The sequence below is a fragment of the Balaenoptera musculus genome, chromosome 14 (genome assembly GCF_009873245.2).
Source record: "Balaenoptera musculus isolate JJ_BM4_2016_0621 chromosome 14, mBalMus1.pri.v3, whole genome shotgun sequence".
NCBI lineage: Eukaryota > Metazoa > Chordata > Mammalia > Artiodactyla > Balaenopteridae > Balaenoptera > Balaenoptera musculus.
In genome coordinates this window covers 27,757,566-27,766,188 of record NC_045798.1, presented here as the reverse complement: position 1 = coordinate 27,766,188, position 8,623 = coordinate 27,757,566, and the positions used below count along the sequence as shown (strand labels likewise).

Below are 8,623 nucleotides of genomic sequence, written 5' to 3'. Positions count from 1 at the left end.
CTCACAGCAAATAAAGTCAATAAACAGGGGAAAACGCAGGCCTGAGCCAGGGCCAGCCAGGGAAATGCTACAAGAGCAGAACTACCTGTTTTTGTCTTTCCGATAAGAGTCAGGGCTTCTCCCCTTCCCAGCCCCCAACGGACAGTGTCCTGTCCTGCATGACCAAGACCGTTATACCAGCTTCCGTGGAAAAACACACAGGACAGGCACCGGCCTGAAAACAGGCCAGGGGTGAGGGCCCAAGTCCTAGAAAAGGGACAACCGCCAAGTGAGGAATTTAACAAGGCCGGATGCACACCTGGGGCCACAAGGTGGCAGTGGGGGAGGGGCGCGCGGGCCGGGCTGGGAGGGGCGGGGAGAGGACGCAGGGAGGCGTGGCCGGGAGGGGGCTGGGAGGAGGGGCTCGGAACGCACCTCAGGGGACCCCCGCCCCGCCCAGGAACCGGCTGCAGGGAGACCCCGAGTCCCCGGCTCAGCCCGGACTCGCTCTCCCCGAGACACCCCGCGCGATGTGACTGGACGCAAAGAAATGGACACTCAGGCAGCTTCCAAAAGAGGCGAAACCGTTTATCAAGGCGGCGCCGGCGCGGTATCTACAGTTATCTACAAATATCTACAAGTATCTACACCGCCTGCAGACGGGTTCTCGGGTCGTATACACTGCAACTGCCAGCCGGGCCGGGGGACGTCGCGGTCTCGCGGAGAACAATAAATATCACTTCCTTCCGGCGCGAACCGCGCACTTTGGCACTGGCGGTGCGGACCCGGGGCCCTCGGGGCCGAGGAGTGACCCGCGGTGGCCCTGGGGCCAGGGGGCCAGGGAACCAGGTCCTTGGACAGCTCTGGGGCTGGCGGATGGAGGCCCCACGGCTTGGAGGCCCGGGAAGGGGGCCTCCGGTGGCCCCGGGCTAGGTGGACCGGACCCCCAGGCGGGCGCCCGCATTATCTGGGGCAGTAGTCGTAAGAGCCAGGCGGCGCGGCCCCGGCCGATGAGTACATGCTGGCGGCGGCCGCGGCGGCGGCGGCGGCGGCGGCGGCTGCGGGGCTCACGGCGGGGTGGTGGTGCGGGTGCGCGTGCGGGTGCGCGTGCGCGTGGAAGCCGTGGCCGCGCAGGCCCGGCAGCGGGTAGGGAGCTGGCCGGCTCTTGGCCCCGAGGTAGTGGTCGTAGGCGGTGGCCGGGTACTTGTAGGGGTGGTGGTGCAGCGGCTCCGACGCGCCTGGCGCCTCCAGGCGCAGCTCGGGGTGCGGGGGGCTGGGCCGGCCTCCGGGCGCGCCGGGCAGCGGGACGCCGGCCCCGGGCAGCGCGGGGCTCAGCACCCGCGCCAGCAGCTGCGGCGGGTGCGCCGGGTCCCCGAGCACGGCCGGGCCGCCCGCGTCGCGCTCGAATTCTCGCCGGGCCTCGGCCGCGTCTGTGGGGAGGGCCGAGGGCTGAGCCGCGGAGAGGCCCGCGAGAGCGCGCCCGCCCCCGCCCCGCGCCCCTGCCCAGCCCCCGGCCCTCCCCGGGGGCCCGCGCCCTCCACTGGGACGGCGGGCGGGGCAGGCAGGCGCAGCCGTCGGGCCGGGCGGGCGAGTGCGCGCTTGCCCGCCGCCGCGGCCGTTGTGCAACCGGCGCGCGAAGGCCGCGAGCGCCCCTGCGGCGCGGGCGAGGCCGGGCGCGGCCGTCTGCCCAGATCCCACGACCCCGGCCCTACCTTTCTCCGCGCCGTTGGGCTGTGTGGGGGAGGCCACGGGGTTCCGCGAGCGCGCAAAGGCGCTCATGAGCGGCAGCGCGCCGGGCCGATGGTTCCGGGGCCTGCGGGAGGGAGGTGGGCGGCGGGTCAGGGGGCGCCCGGCCAGGCGCCCGCGCGCTCGCCGTCTCCTCGGGGGACACTCACCAGTCCTCGGGGTCGCAGTCTCGGAAGCCTTTGGCGAAAGGGTTACTGGCGATCTTGAGCTGGGTAATCTGCAGGGAAGCGGGCACTGAGCACCCGGCTCCAGCCCCTGCTCTTGGGGCCAACGGACCTCGGTGGAGGGGAGGGGAGCGTTAGGAGAGCCCCCCCCAACTCAGGAAGGGCCCCTCTACTCTCGGCTGACCAGAAATGCCTGGCCCACAACTGCTCCCTCCCCCGCAGGGGTTGTGCCTCTCTCCTGGGGCAGGGGTGCTGGGGAGACCCCTTTCTCACTAAGGAACCTGTCTTTTCCGTCCCAAGTGATTACGATAGAGACCCTGTGCCCCCGGCTGGGATGGGAATGTAGTCACTTCCACCCCCCACCCCGCTGTGGTCCGGAGTGGAGGGGCACCCTAGGAATCTGGGTAAACCGCGCATCAGGCCCCTGATGGGGAGTTTCCGGAATGGTTTGGAAAACAAACTTTCAGGCCACAGTGACAGTTCCCGCTTGAGAGGTCAACCTGATAGGAGGCTGGTCCCGCCTGCAGCAGAGCGGGCGGGCGGGGGGGGGGGGCTGCCTGAGGCTCTGGGGGTGGGGCTCCATCGAGTGGGGTTTCCAGGAATGGAACCTTCTGTCCCCCAGGCAGCAACTGAAAATTGCACCCCTGCCCAGAAGTGTTGACCGGGCCACCCCGGGCCTCACCCGGTGGTTCTGGTAGGCAGTGACCGCAGTGAAGCGTGTCTCTTCAAACACAAAGGTTTTGAAGTTCTCCTCAGCGTATTTCTCGCTGTCTTTGCGCGGGTCCACATAGACCACGTGGAAGCGTGGCTGGTATCTGTGCATGGAGTTGAGAATAATCTGGAAGAAAGGTGGTGAGGGCCGAGCTAGGAAACCAGCCAAGGTCCGGACGGGCAGTGAGCTTCCAGACAACTCGGCAGAACCCTGAGCTCCCAAAAGGAGGCTGGGCCGTGGGGCATCACCGCCTGGATTCCAAAGGCTGCTGCCCTCACCCCCCACCCCGCACGGCCCCATCCTTTCCAGTTAAAAAGCCTCCAGCAAAACACAAGGAGTGGGGCGAGGGAAGCAGTGTGACCCACCAGTCCCTGAGCCCCTGACCGACCGGAGGGCTGGCTCTCCTCGGCCTGTCCCTCATCCACACCCAAGCTGCCCAAGCTCTGCCTCTGGCTCCAGTCAGCAGGGACTCCAAAGGGCCTGCTGGGGGACAGGGCGGTAGCCTGGGGGGGGTCGCTCACATGGCCATTGTCGTCCAGCAGGTTGTTAGTCAGCTTGAGCTTGTCGAAGGAGACGATTTGCTTCATCCACTGTGCCCCCTTGGCCGGTGAGTCGGGGTGGTAGTGTACGCGGCCGGGCGTGGCGGGGTCTGCCTTCCCGGCCACCAGCCAGGACGAGCTGTGGAAGGCGTACCTGGGACGCCGGGGCAGGGGCCACAGCATGCTGGGGTGAGGGCCTTGCTGAGGGAACCCCGAAGGTGCCTCTGATGAGGTTCCCACAGGTGAACAGGGAGCTTTTCCGGGGGCAATGTGAGGAAAGAGAAAACTCCCCGTCCTGATACACAAGCGGCAGGAAGCGACCAGAGGGAGGAAGCCGGGCCCTGGCGCCACATTTCGCAGCATGCGGGTCGCTGCTCTGGGCCTCCTGTGTCGCCGGCGCCGCGGGAGCCCAGATTGGGCCACGCCGCCGGCCTAGGGCGCAGGGCGGACCAGGTTCTCTTTATTAATTGCTGTTAATTGTCCGGGCGGCCAGGCCCGCCCTGCATAATCTCTCCTGGCCACCCCACCTTTCCTGCCAGCTCTGGGGCCCAGCGTTCCCGGGGGGTGGGGGAAGGGACGGGGTGCCGGCGCTCACCTCCCGGGAAAGGGGGACACGGAAAAGGCAGGGGCTGTGTGCGAGGGGCCAGCCGGTGGGGGCCCAGCCTGCATGACCCCCTGAGGGCCACTCCCCAGAACTGCTGGGGGTGGGGCGTGTGGGTCTGGGGTCTGGCAGGAGTGGGGAGGGGGCACCGGTCACTACTGTCCTGGGCCACCCACCCTCACCAGCCTGGCCAGGCAGGGATCCACCGCCCTCCAGGCCCGGCTGGGCGCTCACCGGTAGCGCTTGTCGTCCACTGGCACGAAGTCCATGAGGAGCATGTAGTCGGCCATGGGGTCCATGCCGAAGAGCTTCACTTGGAAGGTGGGGAACATGCGCCTGGGGGCGGTGGGACCTCGGTCACCTCAGGTGGGGGAGGGCAGGGCGGCCCGCCTCCACCAGCCCAGGACGTGGCCTCCCCGCCGGGCCGGCCGCTGTGCTGGGTGGGGAGGCCCCTCGTCGCATCTCCCCTCACTCGTCTGCTTGACTAACCCGACCAGGCCCCTGCCCAGCCGAGGGCGAGTGGACGGCAGGACAACCCCCTGCCCCCTTTTTAGAAACACAACAATGGCGAACTCAGTGCTCGAGCCAAGCCTCCACTCTTGAACACAGGCCTTTGGCTTCTTCCGCCAACTTTGCCCGTGTAGACCGAGCCTAGCAACTGCCGATCCAGCCGTCCCATCCCGAGCTAGCCTCAGCCGGCAGTAGCACTGGCCCCCGGGATCCTCGGCCCTCGGCCAGGCCTCCCCTGCTCGATCTAATCAACCGCCCTAAGCTCCCGGCTCGAACAAAGTGAAAGCGAGGCCGACCGTGTGATTCTGAGGAGTCCCAGCCACCCTTTCGGCTGGATCTGCGGCTGCTCCCCAGTCCCTCCAGTGAGGCCGAGCCTTGGAGTCCACAGTCCCGACTCTGAGGCCCTGCCTCCCACCCAGTGCTGGAGTCTCCCCACCTTCCTCGGGGACACACGCAAGTTCCCAAGACGCAGCTACTCAGGGCTGACTTGGCTTGTGTCCTTGGGGTCCCCTAACTCTCCCCTCCCCTGGGCTCCGACTCGGTGACTGACCCGGGCTCTGGAAAGGACATTCTGTGGCTCCTACCCTGGCCACTGGCCATGGGCCGGCCTTGCCCTGAGTGTGGGCCGCTGGGCCCTGGAGGACAGCATGAGGCCCCCACCTGCTGGTCCTGCAGCTTCCCCTCACAGGCAACTCCTTGTGGGCAGTGGGCAGAAAACAGATGCCAGCCCTCCTGGACAAGCCTGCCACCCCTGCCCTTGCCTCTGCAGGCCGGAGAGGGCTGCAGAATGCTGGCTTCTGGGGCGAGCCTGGCCCCGCCGAGGCCCTTGCTGGGCTGGACTGGGCCGGAGGCTGGGGCACAGTCCTCATGGGGTGGCAGGGGGAGGCCAAGTGCCCAGGGCCAGCAGGAGAGCCTGGAGAAGACCCCTGATCTGGAGCTGGGCACAGGCCCCAGGCTCCCAGGGCGGACGCCGCGGCACGGAAAGAGAAACCACGAGCAGGCTCTGCAAATAGGCCCTGAGCTCCCCTTGGCTGTGTGGACCCAGAGCTGGTGTCTCCTGTGTACACTAGACACAGACCAGCACCCGCCTTTGTCTGCCGGTCAAATTGGTTGCATCGCAAAACTTGTTCCCCTTCTCTCTGGGCCCTTAAAACAAACACAGGCCAATTGAAGGCGGCGGCCCCAGCAGCAGAGCCAGGCCCCACCATCGCCCAAGACGTAGGCCTGAGAAGACTGGATAGCAAACTCCCCTGAAACACAGCACAGTTTTGAAGGGTGTTAACTCTCTCCTACAACGTTCCAGACCATTGCCCCATGGCCGGGCTGCGCCTCTATCTAGCCCGGATGGACTGAACTAGGGAACCAAAGAAGGCAGTTTCCTCTGAAAAGTTGGGATCCACTGGGATCTGCCAGTTGGTGAGGCCCCTGGGAGGGCCCGGCGAGCTGAGCCGGCCCCTGCTTCAGGCGCCGGCGTCCTGGGGCTGAGGGTGCACCCGGGCGGCCGCGCTACTCCGCCGGCCCCACCGCCCGCGCGCCAGGCGGCTGTCGCCGGAGCCGGGACCCGGGAGCAGAGGAGCCGGGACCCGGGAGCAGAGGAGCCGGCCGCGCCCCCACCCCGCTTGCCGGCCCCGCTCGCGTGCGTCGGACCGAGGCGCGCGGCTAGGGAGGGGCGCCCTGACCTGCCGGCCTTGGTGACGATCATCTCGGTGCCCAGCTGGTTGAACTCGTCCCACAGTGCCTTCATCTCCAGCTGCACGCTCACGCTGGCCACCTTCGCGTTCTTCTTCACCGGCGCCTTGGCGGCGGCCGTGCAGCTGGCCCCGGGGCCCTCAGGCTCGGCAGCAGCGCTGGTGGCGGCCCCGGCGGCCGGCGCGAACGGGTAGGCGTGCGGCGGGCCCGGGGCGCCGGGGGCGGCGGCGGTGCACGGCTCGTAGCGCGGCGGCGGGGGTTCGCGCGGGCCGTACGGGTCGGCGCCCGGCGACGCGGCGCCCGGGAAGCCCCCCGCCGCCCCCAGGCCGCTCAGGCTGCTGGCCGTGAAGGCTGCAACGTCGCAGAAGTGTGAGAGCTGCGTGAGCCACGGGCTGGACACCGCGGAGATCATGACCCGCGGGCCGCGCCGCCCCGCCGAGGTGAGCGCTGCCCCGCGCCCCGGGCCGAGTGGCGGGCGCGCGCTGCGCTGCGCCCCGGGCCGCGCCGCCCCACGCCGCCGCCCGCGGAGCCGCCCCGCCCCGCCCCGCCCCGCGCCCCCGCCCCCGCCGAGACAATGGCCTCCCCCAGCCCCCTCCCCGCCCCCGCCTCCTCCCGGCCCCCCGACCGCCCGGACCGGCTCCCCGGAGCGAGCGCCCGCCGGCCGCCCCTCGCTCTGCCGCCCTCCCGCGTTGCACTTCTCTCTCCGGGCTCTTTGCAATTTGTTATTTCCTTACCTTTGTCTTCCTCGTTCAAGTCTCCCCTCCGCATCCTCTTTCCTCCTTCCACTATCTCTCTCGCGTCTCCTTATTTCTGTTTTATTTTCTGCCTCTTCCTTTTTCCTGCTAGCCCCTCAGCGCTTTGTCTTTCTTTTCAGTCTGCCTGTCCCCCTCCTTTCTGCGTGCGTCTCTGTTATTCATGGCTTTTAACTCTTTTTTTTTTTTGAATAAAAACTGAACTCTTTTTCTTTTTTTATGACTCAACTTTCTTTCGTAAATTTTCCTCCACTTTCTTCTCTTTCGTTCTTGCCCTCTTCATTTCCTTTTCATCTTTCTTCTTTTCGGTTTTCTGTTTTCTCTCCTTTTCTCAATTTCTTTTTCTCCCGCTGCCCTCCCCCCCTTTTCCGTGTCCCCTGACAATCTCACGCTCCTCTCCTTTCCTCCCGCCTCTCTGAGCTCACGACCCCTCTGCCACCGCCTTTCTCTGGTCCTTCTTTCCTGTCCTCCCAGGCTCCCCTCGCCCTCTTCTGCTCCTGTGTCTAGCTGCGTGCGGGTCTCTGCAGCGGGGCCCCCAGGCTGGAGGGTCCCCAGGCTGGACGGGGGCACAGAATTTGGGCAGGATGTTCCCCTTCCTCTCCACCCTAGAGTCCAAGCTAGAAGCCTGGAACTCACCCCGCCAGAGCTCCCTCCACCCGCTCTTTGCCCGGATCCTGCCAACCCTCTTTGCTTGGGCCCCATGGCAGCGGGGGCAGGGGATCTGGCGGGCGGGTCCGTGTAGACGCAGCAGGAGGCTCACCTTCCATGTCCCTGGTGACGGTGCTGAAGTGCATCCCTGCCGGGGATCCCAGCAGCCTGCGAAGCTTCACCCGGTCGGAGAACCCGGGGCCCAGGCGAGCGGTGTGCTCTGCGGCCTCTGCTGCAACCAGAGAGGCAATGCTGAACGCGCTGGCCCGGGGAGACAGCGGGCTCCGTGCGTCCATAGGCGCCTGGCGGCCTGACCGGCGCCGCCTCCGACTGCGTGCACCCGGCCCCACCGAGGCCAGCCCAGCCCTCGGGCCCCGGGGGCGGGGGCCTGCGGTGCCACTCACAGCCGCCGGCCCTGGGCCCAGGGGATTATGGCGTCACGGCCCCCCACTCTGGGCCGGTGGCAGCCGAGGGGCCCTGATGGGTTGGGAGCCCTGGGGGTGTGGGCCCTCCTGCTTTTCAAGGTCCGGGTCCGTTGCCTCTGCTCCCAGGGGCCTCCATGACCAGCACCCCTTGGACATCCTGCTGCTCCCCGAGGCCTGGGTTCCCTCTGTACAGCGAAGCCATCAGCTTCCCCAGCCCCCAAGGGGAGGTGGGGACGCTGGGAGCGCCCAGCCCCAGCCCGTAGCAGTGGGGCACCGGCCCTGCCCCTGCTCTCGGCTCCTCCCGCCTCCTCTTCCCCGGCTGCCCCTGCACCTGGGTGAGGAGAGGGCAGTCCGGGCTCCGGCACTGGCCACAGGCGGACAGCCCCAGGGCCACAGCGTCGTCCTTTCCTCGGTGCTCAGGGACAGGACCCAGCCCAGCAAGCGGCCCCCAGCCCTCTTCGGTCAGCTCACTGTCGTGGCTGGGGACCCTGAGCAGAGGGACGCCACCCAGGCCAAGCAGCCCGGGAGCCCGAGCGTCACGCGCACCCGCGCGCACCGCCCGCCTCTGGCCAGGACGCTTATACATCCGGAGGGTGGGCAGTGCCCGCTCCTCCGACCTCCCCGCGCACCGGCCGGGTGCAGGGAGGGCCGGGGGCGGGGCCTGGACTGGCCGAGGGAGCCGAGGACACGTCGGAGGAATTCAGGCCGCCGGCCGGGTCGTATGCTGCCCCTCGCTCACCACCCACCCCACAGCCAGCCTGCCCGCCTGGGAAGGCCCTGCTGCCCAGTTGGGCCTTCAGGCCCAGGCATCCCGGACGCTAAGACCTGACTTGGCCTGCACTTCCGCGCACCTACTGC

General features: G+C 68.0%; 1 protein-coding gene across 5 annotated transcripts; it reads right to left on the bottom strand.

Annotated features, from left to right (window-relative positions):
• Window positions 1–562: 562 nt before the first annotated feature.
• Window positions 563–8,220, bottom strand: TBX1 (T-box transcription factor 1). 5 transcript variants are annotated; one of them, XM_036823958.1, is made up of 9 exons: window positions 8,097–8,220; window positions 7,453–7,572; window positions 5,931–6,291; window positions 3,976–4,077; window positions 3,123–3,324; window positions 2,572–2,727; window positions 1,875–1,942; window positions 1,692–1,792; window positions 563–1,409 (listed from the first exon to the last, which is right to left on the bottom strand). In XM_036823958.1, exons 2-9 carry the CDS (start codon window positions 7,484–7,486, stop codon window positions 943–945), a joined length of 1,491 nt encoding a protein of 496 aa, XP_036679853.1. In that variant the 5' UTR covers window positions 7,487–7,572; window positions 8,097–8,220; the 3' UTR covers window positions 563–942. The 5 variants fall into 5 exon arrangements, with proteins under 5 accessions (XP_036679853.1, XP_036679854.1, XP_036679851.1 ...); XM_036823959.1 differs by having other exon boundaries at window positions 7,453–7,569; window positions 8,097–8,197; XM_036823956.1 differs by lacking the exon at window positions 8,097–8,220 and having other exon boundaries at window positions 7,453–7,794.
• Between the last annotated feature and the right edge of the window lie 403 nt (window positions 8,221–8,623).

Coding starts and splice junctions, on each gene's coding strand:
- TBX1 (XM_036823956.1), bottom strand. CDS start 7,636: ATGGACGCACGGAGCCCGCTGTCTCCCCGGGCCAGCGCGTTCAGCATT. Junction 4,078..5,930: donor ATCGTCACCAAGGCCGGCAG/GTCAGGGCGCCC, acceptor CACCGCCCCCAG/GCGCATGTTCCCCACCTTCC. Junction 3,325..3,975: donor GTGGACGACAAGCGCTACCG/GTGAGCGCCCAG, acceptor CCCTCACCCCAG/CATGCTGTGGCCCCTGCCCC.